The sequence below is a fragment of the Heloderma suspectum genome, chromosome 2 (assembly GCF_057233095.1).
Source record: "Heloderma suspectum isolate Gila_16-S chromosome 2, 16-S_ref, whole genome shotgun sequence".
Lineage (NCBI taxonomy): Eukaryota > Metazoa > Chordata > Lepidosauria > Squamata > Helodermatidae > Heloderma > Heloderma suspectum.
In genome coordinates, this window is record NC_139459.1 from 369,496,391 (window position 1) to 369,515,222 (window position 18,832).

Below are 18,832 nucleotides of genomic sequence, written 5' to 3' on the forward strand. Positions count from 1 at the left end.
GCGCAGTCTTCTCATCATTGCAAAGGCCGAAGCTGAGGGAGATGGGATTCCTAGAGCGGCCCTCCGGAAGGAAGGAAGGCAGGCAGGCAGGCGGGCGCGAAGGAAAGGAAGTGACGCATAAAAGGCCCTTCTCTTCCTCTTTTCCTCCCCCTCCTCCATGCCTCTGTGGATGCTTCGCTCTCTGCGCTGCAGGACTTGAACCCGGTGCTGCGGCAGAGGGCGGGGAAGGATCTTCGCGGCTCCTGGGTGGGAATCAGGTGAGTTAAGGAGCACCTGGGCCGGGAGCAAGGAGCAGGCCGTGTCCCGCTCCCCCCAACGGGGCGGGGGTGGGGAGCCTTTTTACGGTCGAGGGCCGCATCCCCACGTGGGGAAAGTGGGCTGGGCCGAAGCTAGGACTGGGGGTGGGAAGCCTTTTTCTCTCCCTTTCATTCATTCCTCCGTCTTCCAGTTATTCATTCTGTTTTACCCTTCTAAAGCAGAGGTGGGGTTCGTGTGCCCGCTCCCGATGATGATGGATTCCAACCCCCATCATCCCCGACCATTCGCTATGCTGGCTGGAGCTGATGGGATGTTGGAGTCCGACAACATCCCGAAGGCCCGCAGGTTCCCTGCCCCTGCTTTGAGGCAGCTTTCCCCAAATTGGTGCCCACCAGACTACAGGCCCCACCATAACTTACCATTGGCTATGCTGGCTGGGGCTGGTGGGGCTTGTAGTCCAGAGCAGCTGGAGGGCACCAGACTGCTTTAAGGACTGTATATGCATATATGGGTGGTGGGGAGAAAGTCACAGGGAGAGATATTTATTTTAAACCCTTAAAGGCAGCCTAAAAATAATTTCAAATAAATCTTTTCCTGTCTGTCTCTTCTGCTCCAACTCCTCCAATATTCGCATGAACGCACACAGCCTCCCTTCCGCACCCATTACTAAGCGATCCTGATGCACCCAAGGAGCAGTACAGAAAGAGTGATCTGGATTTTGGTGCGATTACTGGGGGTGAGGAGCAAGATTAAAGCCTTGCTTTCCCCCACCCTTTTCCTGGAGATCCTGATGATGATCGCTGTTTCCCTGTTGCTGTCAGCAGTGCCAAGACAGCTGTCTTTCCCCCTCTGCTCAACCGCTGGTTGATCAGGTGGGGACATCGGGCGGGGCTCCCCAGGCTATGTGGAGAGCGGCCTGTGAGGTTGTTCACCTGTGTTTTGGAAACATAAGGAAAGCCCTGCTGGAGTCTTCGGTGAAAGGTCTGTCTAGTCAATGGTGCCATTGGGGCAGGACTTTAGAGCAGGCATCAAGGCCCCCCCACTTAGAAGCAGAGCCCCCAAACGCAGCAGACCTGGCTTACCACACTCTGAAGTACATGAAATGAAATCATAGGGGGGCACATCAAAAGTCCAGTTTGTAAAATTATGTAACTGCACCATTGATCTAGTCCATGATCCTGTTTCCAATGGTACCCAGCCAGATGTTTTTGGGAAGCCCCAAACAAGCAGAAAGGCCATATTGCTCTGCTATAGCCATTGTTTGTATCCAGCTTCCAGTATTCACAGGCATGTGGAATCTCCATTTAGCCATTGTCAGTTTTATTTATTTAGGGTGCAGCCCTCTGGGTTGTGCCCTCGGTGATCGTAAGTCCCCGAACTCAGAGGCTTTCAGTCATCCCATGCAGGGGGGGGAGGAATGGCAGAGGCAATCTTCACCTCCCTGTCCTCCCACCCTGCATTTTTCACTAGATGGGCTTTTATGCCCGTCTAGTGAATGTGTTCCAGAAGGGGAGGGGAGGGGAGGAGGCTGGCAGAGGCTCAGGATGTATTTATTAAATTTCTGTACCGCCCAATAGCCAAGTTCTCATATCCTGACCTCTCCGGTCTCCTCCCCCTTTGCCCACCAAAATGCTTCCTTTTCCCTCTCGGAGGTTGAGTTCCTGACTCGGAGCGCAGCTGGTGCAGTCTGCACCGGCTGTGAAGGGGTGGGGCAGGAGGGTTGGATCTCTGACTCCCCCTTCTGAGGTCGGACTGCTGTCTCGGACCTAGGAGGGCAGACTCCAAACGATCCTGTGGCCCCTCAAACAATGTCTAGGGGCCATAGCATCGCTCCCCCCCTTTACTTAGTTTCAGAACTTTTTAGTATTGTTTTTCATTTTAATCCCAAAGTGGTTCTCAAAAAGAAATGCATGATTACAAACAATAAAACAATAAAAAAACAGTAATAAAACATTAAAATATTTCATTACATTTTCAGCTGCTGATAGATATATCCTCTGTGAATTGGTCAAATCCTTTTTAAAAGGCCAGTTTTAAAAAGCTTACAGACAGTGTAAAAACATATTAAGATAAACATCAGGATCTACTTTAAAAAAAAACACCCCTGAACAGCAGCATAAAATGATTTCTAATCCAGATCAACAATCCAAATAAAACAAGTATTTTTAGGGCGCAATCCTATGGGGATAGGTGGCTGCCTCCCTACTCAGAGGCAACCGCCTATCCAATGCAGGGCAGGAGAAGCATGGAGGGGATCGTTCCCTCCGTGCTTCTCCTGCCCTGCATTTGCAGCTACACAGCCGATGTCGGCTGTCTAGCCTCAGGAAGGTGGAGCGGGGGAGGAGGCTGCTGGTACGACACATAGGATGTGTCGTGCCTGCATTTCTGCCTCCCCTGCCCCGGAACACCCCCTAGAATGCCCCGTTTTGGCTGCTCTGCGCTCCTTTTCTGAGTGTGGGGCGGTTCCACACTGTCTTCGAGGCAGCGCAGGGCGGGGAGAGGTTGGTTGTCAGGGGACCAACCTTAGAGCACAGGCTCCGAAGTCGGTTCCTGGAAGCCCACATATCCTGTGGCCGTCTAGCCGCTAACTAGCGGCCATAGGATTTCTCCCTCCGTAATAAAAAACCCTTTCCTGAAGAAGGAACAAAGTTCAGCCATTCTACTTTCTAGGCAGAACTAGTATAATATAAAAAAATATACAGTAGCATATAATACCTAAAAATATAAAAAATAAAACCATTCCTGGCCATTTTCAGGATTAATGCTTGATTCACTGGCATGTACTTGAAGTACATGTATTGTATTCTACCATTCCTTTGTAAATTCTGTAGCCAAGCTGGCTCAGTATCAAAATGTGAAGAGTTGCATTTTCCTGCCCAGGCCTAGGTGGTTTTAAAGGGCAAGTCTTGGTGGTTACCCAGGACTAAGTAACAGACAGAGCATCTTGCAGCCTGCTCTGCCTCACAGAAGGGTGCATGTATGTGCGCCCATTTGTCTCACATGATGGAGAAACTGAGAGAGCTTTTCCTCCTGTTCCCAGATACTCGAACACTGGACCACCCTGTGATGTGGATTGGTAGGAAGCAGACAAAAGAAAAGCCATCCTTAGCATATGGAAACATCTGCTCCAAGATTGGGGGGCAGCCACTATTTTAAGCTACCTTCCTATAAGCACTTTCCTGGGAGTAATTCCCAATTCACTCATTGGGGCTTACCTTTGAGTAGAACTGCATAGGATTGCACTATTGAGAAGTCTTTAAAAAAAAGGACTGGAGTAATTCATGGGGGAGGGCTAATGGCTATTAGTCATGACAAGTGGGGCCTGCAACAAAATGTTGCAGTGCCGAATGGCCCTGGCCACTGTGCCAGCCAGCCATGCCCTTCCCCAGGGTGCCCTATTCCATTTCCCCTCTCCCACCTGGTTTCCTCCCCAACAGCATTCCGTGACCACTGAGCACACTCAGTCTTCATTGGCTGTTTTTAGGCCCTTCCCACTGACACCCCTTAGACTTTTCCCCTTAAAGATTTGTTGGGACTCTTGCAAAACCTTGGGACGCAACCAGCCCTGCTGATATCTCCCTCTTGTGTATGGGTGGTGCCATTTTGGTTACATAAAGACTGGAACTTGGAGAACTGAGATCATTATTTGATGCCTCTATAGAACCTTCATGTTCAGGGACAGTGTGCCACTGAATACCCGTTGTGGGGGGGGGAGACGAGCAATACAAAAGGTTCTCTTTTTATAATTTATTTGCTATAAAGTATTTCTCTGCTGCCCTTCAGTTATATGTATAGAATCGCAGAGTTGGAAGGGACCTCAGTGGTCCAATCCCCCGCTGATACAGAAATCCACAGCTACACCATCCCTGATGGGTGTCCATCCAGCCTCCGTTTAAAACCTTTTAGTGAAGGAAAGTCCACCACCTTCCGAGGCTGTCTGTTACACTATCAAAATAATACACTACCTCTCATAATCCTAGAACCCAAAGGGGTCACCCCATGAAGCTGATTGGTGGGAGATTCAGGACAGAGAAAAAGAGGCACTTCTCCACACAGCACAAGATGTAGTGATGGCCACCAATTTGGAAGGCTTTAAAATGGGGCTGGACAAATTCATGGAGGAGAAGCTATCGATGGCCACTAGTCCTGAAGGCTATGTGCTACCTCCAGTACCGGGGGCAGTGAGCCTATGTGCACCAGTTGCTGGGGAACATGGGCAGGAGCGTGCTGTGGCACTCCTGTCCAGCTCGTGGGTTTCCCGTGGGCAGCTGGTTGGCCGCTGTGTGAACCGCATGCTGGATTAGATGAACCCTTGGTCTGATCCAGCAGGACTCTTCTTGCGTTCTTAACAGCTTGTACTGTTTGGAAATGCTTCCTAATGCTTAATCTAAACACTTTTTCTTGTAATTTGAACTTGCTGGTTTGCTGCCCCCCACCCCACCCCAGGGCAGGAGTAGACAACCTGGTGCCCCGCAGTTGTTTTGGATTTTGGGCAACGGGGTGCTTCCGCCCCACTGATTCTCTTCTGCCCCACCGATTCTCTTCCGCCCCGCTGATTCTGTTGTGTCAGCAGTGCCGCCCCCCCCCCCCCCGCTTGTGCAACAGCGGTTTAGTGCTCCCAGGGCAACCCGAAACAAATGGAAATGCTCGTTTCTGAAAGGAGGCCGGTTGGCGGAACTTGGATAAGGGGGCTCTGCCAACCAGCCTCCTTCCACGCATGAGCGTTTCCACTTATTTCGGGCCTTGCCCTAGATAGCGCCAAGTCTCCCTTGCGTCAGCTTGTGCAGTGGAATTGGCGGGACCCGCTGCCCATGGAAGGGAATCAGTGGGGTGGAAAGATATTGGCCGGGGTGTAAGCGCCCCGTTAGATTCTGCCCTATAACTCCTCTCATCTCTGGCCACTGGCTAGACTGGCCGGGAACGATTAGAACTGCAGTGCAAAATATCTGGAAGGCACCAGGCTTCCTAGTCCAGCGTCTGGAACAACGGTACAGCAGAGTTCTCCATTTTACACAGGAACATCAGAAGCTGCCTTACACTGAGTCGGACGCTTGGTCTATCTAGCCTGGTATTGTCGACACTGGCTGGGAGTGGCTCTCCAGGGTTTCAGGCAGGAGTTTTTCCAGCTCTACCTGGGGAGGCTGGGGATAAACGATGTCCCTTCAGATGTATTTAAGAACATAAGAAGGGCCCTGCTGGATCACACCATGGGTCATAGAATCATAGAATAGTAGGGTTTGAAGGGGCCTACAAGGCCATGGAGTCCAAGCCTCTGCTCAGTGCAGGAATCCAAGTCAGAGCATCCCTGACAGTTGGCTGTCCAGCCTCGTCTTGAATGCCTCCAGTGTGGGAGAGCCCACCACCTCCCTGGGTCATTGGTTCCACTGTTGTATTGCTCTAACAGTGAGGATGTTTCTCCTGATGTTCAGCTGGAATCTGGCTTCCTGTAACTTGAGCCCATTATTCTGTGTCCTGCACTCTGGGATGATCAAGAAGAGATCCTGGCCTTCTTCTCTGTGACAACCTTTCAAGTACTTGAAGAGTGCTATCATATCTCCCCCTCAGTCTTCTCTTCTCAAGGCTAAACAGGCCCAGTTCTTTCAGTCTCTCTTCATAGGGCTTTGTTTCCAGCCCCCTGATCATCTTCGTTGCCCTCCTCTGAACCCTCTCCAGTTTGTCTGCATCCTTCTTAAAGTGTGGTGCCCAGAACTGGACACAGTACTCCAGATGAGGCCTAACCAGTGCTAAATAGAGGGGAGGGGAACAAGCCAGACTCTAGGCACGTCTGTTCGGAAGCAAGTGCCGTTGGATTCAATGGGGAATAAGAACATCAGGACATAAGCAGAGCCCTGCTGGACCAGACCAAGGGTCCCTCTGGTCCAGCATTCTGTTCACACAGTGGCCATCCAGCTGCTCATGGGATACCCACAAGCAGGACATCAGTGCAACAGCACCCTCCTGCCCATGTTCCCCAGCAACTGGTGCACATAGGCATGCTGCCTCAGGTACTGGAGGTAGCACATAGCCCTCAAGCTAATTCTTTATTCAGGAGATATGTAAGAAGCTTTTCAAAGTACAAATATTTTCCCAAAGCAGTGCAGGAAATATAATGACATGAGTGTTAAAACATCAAAATTGAAACTAACAAACAATAGCAAATAAAGAGCAGGGGAAATAATGTCATTTTCAGCCAGCCATTTTACCATAAGATCTACAAACTGTAGCCACTAAGGGCATACTACAGAACCGCTAACCTACCCTCTTAATCAAAAGCAGGCTGAAACAAAATGAAAACACTTTTAGGGCTTGCCTGAAAGAAGGCCAGGATCTCTCCTCGATCATCCCAGAGTGCAGGACACGGAATAATGGGCTCAAGTGACAGGAAGCCAGATTCCGGCTGAACATCAGGACAAACTTCCTGACTGTTAGAGTAATACGACAATGGAGCCAATGACCCGGGGAGGTGGTGGGCTCTCCCACACTGGAGGCACTCGAGACGAGGCTGGACAGCCACCTGTCAGGGATGCTTTGACTTGGATTCCTGCATTGAGCAGGGGGCTGGACTCCATGGCCTTGTAGGCCCCTTCCAACCCTGCTATTTGATGATTCTATGAAAATAGAGAAAGATCTCTTCATACAGTTCAGGGAGGGAGTTTGTATATTTGGGCTGTATGCACTTGCATGCTGCTTGTTCACATCGTGGTTATTAAACCAGGAATCCTGGCTTATTTATTTACAGCATTTGCATACTGCCCCACATCCAAACAGATTCCAGAGTGGTGAACAATAGGAGATAAAATAGTACAAAGATAAAAAAGATTAAACCACCATATTAAAATTATTCTTTTCAAAAACAGAATGCCAATAAAAAATGTGGCTGGTCAGTTAAGGAAGGCTTCCTGGAACAAGGGTTTTATCAGAGGGCGCCGGAAGCAACAAAATGATGTCGCCTGCCTGACCTCCGGAGGCAGGGAGCTCCAAAGAAAGGGCGCCACCACACTTAAGGCTCTTCTCCGGGTGGACTCCAGTCGGGCCATAGGTCCATGTGGAACCACCAGGAGCATGACCTCCATGACCAGGCACGTTGGTAAGGGAGAAGGCGCTCTCTCAGGTATCCTGGTCCCACGTTGTTTAGGGCTTTGTATGCTTTTGCTAAAACCTTAAACCTGGCCCGGTAGCGAACAGGCAGCCAGTACCGCTCCTTCAGCAAAGGAGTTGGATGCTGAAAAGGGGCAGGTCCCGATAACAGCCGAGCTGCTGTGCTCTGTACTAGCTCCAGCTTCCGGAGGAGCCTCAAGGGCCGCCCCTAACCCAGTCACTAGTGCCTGTACCAGGAGAGGCTGTAGCTGGTGAACTAGCCAAAGCTGGTAAAAGGAACTCCAAGCCACCATGGCTGCTTGGGCCATGATGGATCTTGGAGTACCCCCAACGGACCTGATCTTTCAGAGGGACTGCAACCCCATCCAGAACAGGCAGTGAACCTATCTTCTGGACCCGAGAACCACCCACCCACCCACTGGGCTTCCGTCTTGCCAGGATTCATTTTCAGGTTATTGGCCCTCATCCAGCCCATTACAGAGTCTAGGCATTAATCCAGGTGTAATGTGACATCGGAATGGTCCCTGTATATGCTGACCAGATCTTTAGAAGCTCGTCCGTGAACCGTTTGGTCAGTGGTGTGCTGAGCGTGAGCACAGACCCTTCAGCCACCTCTGTATACCTCCCCCTTGATCCTTGATTCTCTCCTTCAGGCCAAAGCATCTACAGACGAGACGGTCTCGGACTCTGCAGTCTGTGTCGCCAAGAAGAGCCGATTAACCTTGCACAGGAGGGTCTCCCAGGACCCATTCAGGCCACGCCTTGGCACTTAAAGTGAGGATGGCAACAGAGCGCAGAAACGAAGCCGCCGGGGGTCTCCTGCTGGACGCCGGGCCAGAGGACAGGGTGAAGGCAGAGGCGCAGGGCCTGGCAGAATCTGAACCCGGGAAGGATCTCGGGAAAAGCCCTCTGGTTACCCACTCTGGAACGATGACAGGCTCCTCAGGAGGGGCTACCCCAGAACACATCAAGCAGGAGCCGGAGGATGAGCTGCCCGTGGGCCTGGGGGCCCGGGGGCCGGCGTTTCTGAAGGCCGAAGGGTCTCCTCCCTCTGAAGAGCAGGATGAGCAGCTGGTGAGGGCCATGCCGAGCGACGATTCCGAGGACGACTTGTCTCCCCGCGAGGAGGCGTCGGACGTCGAACTGCCGACGGGGGAAGACAGGGTGAGCCAGCTCCTGTCCGCCATCGGCAGAGAAACCATCAAGAGCGCGTTGGCCAAAGACAAGGAAGACTTCATGGAGGTGGTGGAGGAGCCTGCGGACGAGGGCGTCCCCACCCTAGAGATCGAGCGCCAGTGCTTCCGGCAGTTCTGCTACCAGGACGCCGAGGGGCCCCGCGAGGTCTGCGGAATGCTCTGGAAGCTCTGCCATCGGTGGCTGCAGCCGGAGAAGAAGACCAAAGACCAGATCCTGGAGCTGGTGATCCTGGAGCAGTTCCTGGCCATCCTGCCCGAGGAAATGCAGAGCTGGGTCAGGGACGGGCGTCCGGAGACTTGCTTCCAGGCAGTCGGCCTGGCCGAGGAATTCCTGGCGAGGCCGGATGGGAATGAGCCCCGGAAACGGCCGGTGAGGGGGAACGTGGTCCTGCGAGGGGCAAAGGCAATTATGGAAAAGATCTTGGGGGCGGTGGCGGCTTAACACAAGTTGTATCGTAATAGATCTGTTATCTGGCCACTGCGCTTAAACAGTCTTAAATTAGAATTAGGCCTTAATCCTACAGATGTTTAGACAGAAAAAGCCCTACAACTCCCAGCATGCCCTAGCCAGCCATGCTGGGAGTTGTAGGACTTTTTTTCTCTCTAAACATCCATAGCATTGTGGCCTTGGGCAATTTCACCATGGATACCTCTTGGTTGTCTGGGATTAGTCGTGAGAGTGAAATGGAACCTGCATATTCAGAGGCAGTGTACCTCAGAATACTGGTTGCTGGGGGACAAACAGCAGGTCAGGGCCATTCATGTCCCCTTTGTGGCCTTCCTCGAGGTATCGCTGTAGGAAACTGCTAGACAAGATGCGCCCTGGCTCTGATGTATTTATTTAAAATGTTTCTAGGACACCTTTCAGGGCAGGAACCCTCCTAAGGCCCTTACAACTATAAAATGCAGTATAATAAAAAGTGATGCTGTCATAAAACAGCCAAGATCTATAAAAGCAACACATAGCATAAAAGATGTGCCCTAGACAGTATGAAAAGCCTACAGTATAATTGCAGCTACAACCCAGAACAGTCTGGTAAAACAACAGCAGGGGAAGGCCAGAGTGCACACATAAAATTTCAGAGCCTTTCTAAAAGCCTTCAATGATGAGGCCTGACAGACCCGCAGTGGCAAAGCATTCCAGAGGTATGGGGCCACTGCGAAAAAAGCCCTGTGATCCAGTAGGGCTCTTCTCTCTTCCTGTAAAGCAGGGGTGGGAAACCGGTTGCCCTCTGCAAGTTGGACTACAACCCCCATCAGCCATGGTTGTTGACCCTGCAGACTGGGACTGATGGGAGTCAGACTCCAAAACAACATCTGTAGGGCCACTGGTTCCCCCACCCCTATTGTAAAGGCTCTGATCAGCCTTCCCCAACATGGTGTCCTCCTGGTGTTTTTGATTTCAACTCTCATCAGTGGTCTGGTAATGCTGGGAGTTGTAGTCCAAAGCATCTAAAGAGCACCAGGTCTATTGGCAGGTGTTCACCAGGGTAGTTAAGAATGGAACCTCCATCTATAGAAGCAGTCTGTCTCTCAAAACAAGGTTCTGGGGGCAAACAAAAAGGGAGGCTGGTTTCTTTCATGCCCTGTTTTGGGGGCTTCCCAGAGGCAACTGGCTGGCAGATACCCTTGGTCTGATCCAGCCAGGCAGTTCTTATTTTCTTGTAGCTCGGGGAATTCGCTGCTGGCTTAATTGTGTTACATGGGGTTTTTAACCAATACGAGGAGGAGGAGAGCATCATAGTGTGGAGCACTTCTGTTCTGGGTTCAGCTGGCTGTGCCCTTTCCAGGACACTATTCCATTCCCCCCTCCTGTTGGGTGGGCCAATGGTCTGGCTTGGTATCGGGCAGCATCCTGTATTGAGGGGTTCAGCGCGAGAGTTGAAGTTGACCTTGTGAAGGGCCAAATCCAAGTCATTTCTTACCCGGTAGTTCTGTTGTTGCATCCTTACTGCTGTTTTAGGTTCTGTGGCCATTCAAGGAGACAACTGGTGTTTTCCCTGGGCCGGCGGGGGCTCCGTCGGCTTCAAGCCCCTGGCCGCTGTTCAGAGAGAACAAAGAGGACGCCGCGGCCAATGTCCCTTTGCTGGGTAAGGATCCCTTGGCTGAATGAATGACCTGGATTCCCTCGCACTCCTGTTGCGCAGGGTCCTGCTCATGTTGCACTCACGTTGGCAAATAGAAGCTGCTCCCCGCTCCCATTGGGCTTAGGGTTTGAAATGGGCGGTGGGGGAAACCATGCAGAGGAGGGAGTGAGAGCCAAGGTGCAGAAGGGGGGAGGGGGCAAATGCTTGGAGCGTCCTTGAGATCCCTACTATCAGGAGCCCCCAGCTGCCTCTTGCAGTCCCCTCCAATAGCCAACTCGGGACACAGACGACGAGGATTCTTTCCAAGGCTTTATTCCTTTATTACTTTATGACTCTTAGATACTAATCACTAGCGACTGAGCAAGGAACAGCACTGGGGATAGATAGCAGAGTGGCCTAAACTCCAGGCAAGGCAGTTGGTCCCTGTTTGAAGGAGAACCGCGGGAAGAACCTGAACTTATGGGCTATGGAGAGGTCCTCCCTCTTACCCTTGGGTCCTCGGGACACGACTGTTGCTTGCGCGCCAAACGGGCGCTACGCATGCTTTCCACGCCCTCCATCACTCGTCTCTCCCTGTATCTGTGTCAAGTGTCTAGCAAGCCCCCCTCCCGCACTCTCTCACTGCCAGGGTCACTATCTATCTCAGGAATGCTGGCAGGAGGAATCTCTGCCAGCTGCTGTGCCTGTGAGAGATGAGCGAGCTCCTCTCCCACGGATTGCTGTTCCTCCTCAGAATCGGAACTGCTCTGGGGCTCTATGGGCTCAGTTTCCACCCTGGCACCTACCACCCTCGGCCAGGGCCAGCATTGGCACCCGGTATCCTTGGGCAATGGCCAAGGCCCCCGTATCCTGTCAGGGCCCACTGCTGACATCTGCCCTGTTTTTCCCCTAGATCGGGGAGAGGCAGCTTTGTTCCCCGTCTGGCTACAGCTCCCATAATCACCTTTCGGCCAGCTCACTGGGACAGATGGGAGTTGAAGTCTGAAATGTCTCGTGGGCCCAGTGCTACCTTCCCCCCGCCCTAGATGCTGTGAGCAGCACCCGCTGACTGGGCCCAGCTGCCCTTTTGAATTCCCACCACGTCCCTGATGCAGCGTTGCTGTGGGGCATTATGGGGAATTAGAATGGTGGCCCTCAGCCGCCGGACACTTCTCGGGCTGGTGCTGCGGCCTGCTGCTAGCCACCCCTGCTACCAGGCATGCCATCCAGGGCCTGACACTAGAAGTGGGGCGGGCAGAGTGCACTTAGCCCAAGGCATTCCCAACCTGGAGCTGGTCCGACCTGCTCCATGGGGATACTGGTCCCTTGCCCTCTCCCAGTTCCTGTTGGGTCAGGAGGTGCTGCTGCTATGTAACGTGTTTCATGCCAACAGCGTGTGCCTAGAGGAGTACAGAAAAGAAACACTGCTGGAACCCCGATCTAGTTGCTGCCAGGATTTGATCATGACAGGAGGATTAAGTGGTAGTCCTGGGAAAAGTGAGCTTTGGAAAGGGACCAGTAGCTCAGGGGAGAGAGGCTGTGCTTTGCAGGCAGAAGGTTCTGGGTCCAGGCCCTAGCATCTCCACGTAAAAAGACACTCGGGTAGCAGGGCTGGGGAATGAAGGGCCTTGGAGCACCATTGCTGGTCAGAGTGGCCACTCCCGGGCGAGGCTGAGCCCTGGCCCGATGCCGGGCGAGGCTGAGCCCTGGCCCGATGCCGGGCGAGGCTGAGCCCTGGCCCGATGCCGGGCGAGGCTGAGCCCTGGCCCGATGCCGGGCGAGGCTGAGCCCTGGCCCGATGCCGGGCGAGGCTGAGCCCTGGCCCGATGCCGGGCGAGGCTGAGCCCTGGCCCGATGCCGGGCGAGGCTGAGCCCTGGCCCGATGCCGGGCGAGGCTGAGCCCTGGCCCGATGCCGGGCGAGGCTGAGCCCTGGCCCGATGCCGGGCGAGGCTGAGCCCTGGCCCGATGCCGGGCGAGGCTGAGCCCTGGCCCGATGCCGGGCGAGGCTGAGCCCTGGCCCGATGCCGGGCGAGGCTGAGCCCTGGCCCGATGCCGGGCGAGGCTGAGCCCTGGCCCGATGCCGGGCGAGGCTGATTCAGTAGGGTGTCAAATAAAGCATTGTAGTTGGGTGCAGAACCTCAGGGGCCAAATCTGGCCCACCTGGAGGCCCAGTCGGGGCCCTATGAGATTCCACAGATGGCTCCCCCTGGTCCCACCCCTTCCCCCCAGCACCGTTCATTTGGTGGCTTCCTGTCTTTTGTGCATTTTTTCTTCCCGTTCTAAAAGGTTGAAATGCTAGTTACTGGGCAGCAAGTGCGGTAAGCTAGAATATGTGGGTATTTTTGGCCTCACCTTGGGAAGGTGGCCTGCGAGAGCTTCTCCGAAATGGAGTTTGGCCCTCAAACTGGAAGAGGCCCAGTCCCCCTGGGTTATGTCAGTGTGGCTCATGCCCCCTTTTGCGGGGTCTTCCCTGGCGTGTAATCAGATCCAAGCCTTCCTTTCTCCCCCGCGAAGGCCAATCCCACATTGTGAGGGTTCTCTTCTTATTCCAGCATGTGACGGGAGGCCGTTTTGGAAAGAGAAGACCCTGCCAGTAAACTCCGGGGGAGTTGGGCTCCCTTGGATGCTGCCAAGACGCACGGAACCGAACATCTCCCAGTATCCTGGCCCGGAAGAAGCTTCTGAGAACCAGCAGGAAACCTCCTCTGGCAACGAAGGAGGCGAATCCACCCAGCCTGGTTCCGCAGAGAATCCGTACACGTGCTGGGATTGTGGGGAGAGCTTCACCGGGCTGGATGTTCTGATTGCGCATCAGAGCATCCACACTGGAGAGAAGCCCTTTATCTGCGGGGAGTGTGGGCAGAGCTTCAACCAGCGATCGCATCTCACCACACACGAAAAAACCCATACGCAGGTAAAGCCCTTTGCTTGCCCCGAGTGTGGTCAAAGCTTCAGCAAGAAAAACGGGCTGGTGGCTCACCAGAAGATCCACACGGGGGAGAAGCCACACCGTTGCCAGGAGTGTGGGCAAAGCTTCTTGCACCGCTTCGACCTGATTCGGCATCAGCGGATCCACACGGGGGAGAAGCCGCACGAGTGCCCCGACTGCGGGAAGGGCTTCCGGAGCATGTCGGCTTTCCACGTGCACAGGAGGATCCACACGGACGAGAAGCCCTACCCGTGCTCAGCCTGCGGGAAGAGCTTCCGCCATCGCACCAACCTCATCGTGCACGAAAGGATCCACACCGGCGAGAAGCCGTACAAGTGCACGGAGTGCGAGAAGAGCTTTGGCGATGCCTCGTCCCTCCGGAAGCACAGGAGGGCTCACACGGGAGAGAGGCCGTACGTGTGCCTGGAGTGCGGGAAGACATTCTCTCAGAACGCCGGCCTGGTCCAGCACGAGAGGATCCATACAGGGGTGCGTCCCTACCAGTGCTCTCTCTGTCCCAAAAACTTCCGGGATAAATCGGCTTACTCCGCACACCAGAGGACCCACACCAAGGAGACTCCGTTTCATTGCCCAGTCTGCAACAAAAGTTTTGGCCATCGCTCCAACCTCCTTAAGCACGAAAGAATACACACCGGGCAGAAGCGGTACAATCCGGCGAAAGCTTTGTCGTGATGTGTAAAGAGCCTTGCAAGAAAACCAAATCTCCCGACACACCAGAGAACGCCTGTGAAAGAGAAGGTGCAACCTGCTTCTTATCTTCTCCCACTCTAACAAAACCCTGTAATTTTCATTTTTTCCCACCAGGAAGGAAAATGATCACGTTTCCTAACCTCTGATTAGTTCCACAGTGGTTATATCAAACTTAAAAATTTCTGGAACAAAACTGTAATCATTTCTGTTGGAAGGTGTATTGATCTTCTGACGGTCAATATAATCGATCCGGTTTATTATCGACATTTCCTGTCCCACTTTCTTTTCTTTTCATTGTTTTATTGGGTTTCTTTCATTTTTATTATATTTTCAGTGAACTGACATAATGAGTTAACACTGTTCACATTTGAATGCACGTAGGCTATAAACAGTTGAATGTGAGTATTCTTTTCAGCGCTGTGACTTCCAGGAGCTGTCCCTGTGGTGACGTTTAACATACAGGAGACTTCTTTTTCTTCAATCATCCTATCTGAAATGCTCCCTTCCGCGGTAGGCAGCTGCCATCCCCCCCCCCCCCCCCCGGCAACGTGCAACATGAATGCTGCATTGGGGAGAAATCTAAGATGGCCACTGCCTGCTGCAGAATGAGCCCAGCAGCTCAGGCCCAAACTAAGGCGCTTTACCTACCAGGTAAATATACACATCTGGGGGCAGAGGAGGCATTGATGGGGAGCAGGACAGCCCCCATTGGTGCTGGGCAGAGCCCCTCAGGAGCATCATACTTGAGGGCCTGCCAGAGTCTAAAGTTGTTCCTGTCTCCTTCATGGTTTCTTGCCTTGGCAAGAATGGGCCGTTACCTCCCTATGTGAGAGTAACACCGCCCATGCCTGTGCCAGCTCCTGATTGGTGGGCTTCCCTCCACCTGCTCACTTCACCCGCCCTATGCCACAAGATAAAGATGGAAAAGCGTTTTTTTCTCTACAGTTTTGTCTTCAGCTCAATATTCATGGAGACCCCCATGCCTTAGGGTGGAAGTTATTATGGAATTAGCTTATAGTGGCTCAGTATAGGCTATGTAGAAGCTACTTTTGTTTAGCTATTATTTTATATTGTACCTTGCTTTTTATTTCTCTCTGAATCTCTTTCCTCCAAGTTTAATAAAGTCTTTCTAAATTGGACATTGGAGTCAACTGCTTACTGGAAAGGACCGAAGAAGGAATTGTCCCACACTTGCTCAAGTTGTTTGGATTTATGCTACGTGCATTTTCAGCCAAGGCAGAAATTCTCTGTGAGCGCCATCGGGGTGGTCCACAAAAAGGTTGTGGGGCAGATGAGAATATCCACACTTGGCCTTGCACTATGCTTAGTTTATTTATTTTTTTCTGATGACTGAGATCCAGGCTGTTTGAATCAGGGCCAGATTACTGAACATGGTAGTAGGGCCCTGGCCTACAGTCTGTGATTTTCGTAATACCGAGCTGCTGCGGTCGACTAATTATTCCCTTAAAGTGTCTTGCTTAAAAGGGTCATTCTCAGTGGCCTAGTAGGGCCTGTAATTTTCCTTGTATGACACTAGTTTTGACAACAATGCCAGCGCAGCAGAAAACAAAAATTACAATATGAGGCATGTATGTGCTTTTGTGGGGGGAATGGGGGGGGTTATTAAGTGATCTGCTGAGACTCCCTCTAATTTTCCAGTCACGAGGTGGAAAAGTGAGAACTGCTTATCTAAATAAGGCAAGGTAAGGAGAAACATCTGAACTGTTAAAAATATTTAAATAATGTACTCTTTGCTTTTTGTATCTTTTTAAAAACTCCAAAGTTTTATTATATTAGGTCACTTTATTTTTATCTGTATGCTATTTTGTTCACTGCTTGGGTGGGTTTAGTCCAGAAAGGCAGTATATAAATCTGAAAATAAGGCTGACAGACTGGTCTCCGTGAAGGTTGACTGGTGACTCCCTCTTTTCCCAGTTTAAATACGTAGCTTCTGGGGCTGGAAAGGAGCGTGATGGGAGATTTTTAGAAGGAAGGGGCATTGCATGTAGGTCTGCTGTGCAAGGGTGGTGTACTTCCTTCACACTTCTCTGTCCCAGTATAACACTCTAACCACTACACCGCATGGGGCAAAGATTCCCTCCTTTCAGTAAAAAAGTAACAGTGCTATGGTAAAGACATTTCCCAGTGATAATTTAAGGACTATGAACTGTTGTTCAGTCGTGTCCGACTCTTCGTGACCCCATGGACCACAGCACGCCAGGCCTTCCGGTCCTGCGCTCTCTCCTAGAGTGTGCTCAAGTTCATATTCATTGCATCGGTGATGCTATCTAGCCATCTCATCCTCTGCCGTCCCCTTCTCCTTTTGCCTTCAGTCTTTCCCAGCATCAGGGTCTTTTCCAGAGAGTTTTCACATTAGGTGGCCAAAATATTTGAGCTTCAGCTTCAGTATCTGACAAAAAGATGCTAGTGGGAGGGCCAAAGTATGAAGGCACAGAGCAACTTGTTGAAATCAAGGCAGATCAACGTCGCAAGAGAGAAATGTGGAAATGTCAGAAGCAAATAACGAATGCCAATAAACAGCAATCTATTCTGATAGCAGCAGGTGCAATTCTCTCTCCCCGCCCCCGCCACCGCCACCACCCCCATTTATCTTGATGTCTCACGGTAACCGCTGAACAATTCTCACCTAGAGAGGGGTCTGGGCCACATGTGGTCCTCCTAATGTTGGACTGCAAGTCTCATCATCCCTCAGCTAAGGCTGATGGCAGTTGCAGTAGGGTCGGGCAGAACACATGTTCTCTGAACTTTGTTCTCTCAGCCAGGTGGCACATTAATTTTTGCACAGTTGTCTCCCCACGACCTGAGTTCGATCCCAGCAGAAGCTGGGTCCCAGGTAGCTGGCTCAGGTCGACTCGGCCTTCCATCCTTCCGAGGTCGGTAAAATGAGTACTCAGCTTGCTGGGGGAAAGGTGGTCACGACTGGGGAAGGCAATAGCAAACCACCCCGCTATAGCCTGCCATGAAAACGCCTGCGAAAGCGGTGTCCCTCTAGGAGTCAGCAATGACTCGGTGCTTGCACAAGAGGAACCTCTCCTTTCCACTTTCTTGCTGACCATCCCCTTAGCATCTAATTAATTAATTACATTTCTATACAGCCCAATAGCTGAAGTTCTCTGGGCAGAATTAAAACTGCAAAGCACATCCTAAAACACAATTGCTCAGTCGTGTCAGACTCTTCGTGACCCCATGGACCACAGCACGCCAGGCCTTCCTGTCCTGCGCTCTCCTGGAGCGTGCTCAAGTCCATATTCATTGCATCGGTGATGCTATCTAGCCATCTCATCCTCTGCCGTCCCCTTCTCCTTTTGCCTTCAGTCTTTCCCAGCATCAGGGTCTTTTTCCAGAGAGTTTTCTCTTTACATTAAGTGGCCAAAATATTTGAGCTTCAGTATCTGACCTTCCAATGAGCAGTCAGGGTTGATTTCCTTTAGGATGGATTGATTTGACCTCCTTGCGGTCCAGGGGACTCGTAAGAGTCTTCTCCAGCACCACAGTTCGAAACGCGATACAAAATGCACAAGCCTAAAACCACATTATGGAAGTACAAACCAAAAGAAAGCCCAGCAGCGACGCGGGGATCTAAAACACACAGTAAGATCCGAAGCAGCGGGGCTGGATGCACAATTCGATGCGTAACGCAGAGGTCCCGGCCCTGCGCGGCTCTCCCAGGAACTCTGGGAATCGTAGTTCCGAGGTGGGAGGCGGCGATAAGAGCTTTGCATGGGAGGGGGGAGATGGGGTCTTTGTGCCAATGCCCCAGCCCCTCCCTGCTTTCCCCAAGGCACCCTGGGCATTGTAGTTCTGCGGGTCAAGATGGGAGTGTTGCTGTAGAGCAGCCTCCCCCGGCCTGGCGCTGTCCAGCTGTGTTGGACTGCGGCGCCCATAATCCCCAGCCAGCGTGCACGCTGGCTGGGGATTATGGGCGCCGCAGTCCAACACAGCTGGACAGCGCCAGGCCGGGGGAGGCTGCCAGAGCGCTGGAGTGCCTGTATCGCGGATGGAAAGCGCGGGCCCTTTGTCCCTCCCAGTTTGGGCGGGTGGGGTGCGAGCGACGTGGGAAGCCGGCCGAGCCGAGTCCCAGCCAGACCTGCACGTGAACGGGGGCAGGCGAAGCCCGCAGCCGCTTCCGGCTCCACCTCTCTTTCGGGGGTGGGGCGGAGAGGCGAGGTGGGGGGTTTGAATGTGCCCGGCCGGTGCATCTTCGGAGCCTGGGAAGACCCTCTCGGCTTCGGGCAGGCGCAGGGCCAGGTGGGTGACAAGGGGGAGAGGGCGACAGGAGGCTCCTGCGGCGCCTTAAAGACTAACTCGTATGTTTGGGTGTAAGCTTTTGTGGACGCCGTCCCCTTCGTCGGGTGCGTGGTTAACCTCAAATTGGCAGGTTTATCTGCACGTGATGGGAGTGGGGGGTGTGTGTGTTAAGCTGTGTTGTCAGTGGGAATTGACATTTGTTTATTTTATTTTATTTATTTGTTGTATTTCTATCCCACCTTTTTTCCTCTTGCAAGGAACCCAAGGCGGCTTACGTTCTCCTCCTCCTCCATTTTATCCTCAC

The 18,832-nt window shown here is 52.4% G+C and overlaps 1 protein-coding gene across 1 annotated transcript; it reads left to right on the forward strand.

Moving 5' to 3' along the window:
• The first annotated feature begins 80 nt into the window (after positions 1 to 80).
• On the forward strand, positions 81 to 18,080 carry LOC146356005 (uncharacterized). Its single transcript, XM_084831549.1, has 4 exons — positions 81 to 257; positions 8,010 to 8,922; positions 10,516 to 10,642; positions 13,172 to 18,080. The coding sequence occupies exons 2-4, from the start codon at positions 8,137 to 8,139 to the stop codon at positions 14,239 to 14,241; spliced, it is 1,983 nt and encodes a 660-aa protein (XP_084687675.1). The 5' UTR covers positions 81 to 257; positions 8,010 to 8,136; the 3' UTR covers positions 14,242 to 18,080.
• The last annotated feature ends 752 nt before the right edge of the window (positions 18,081 to 18,832 follow it).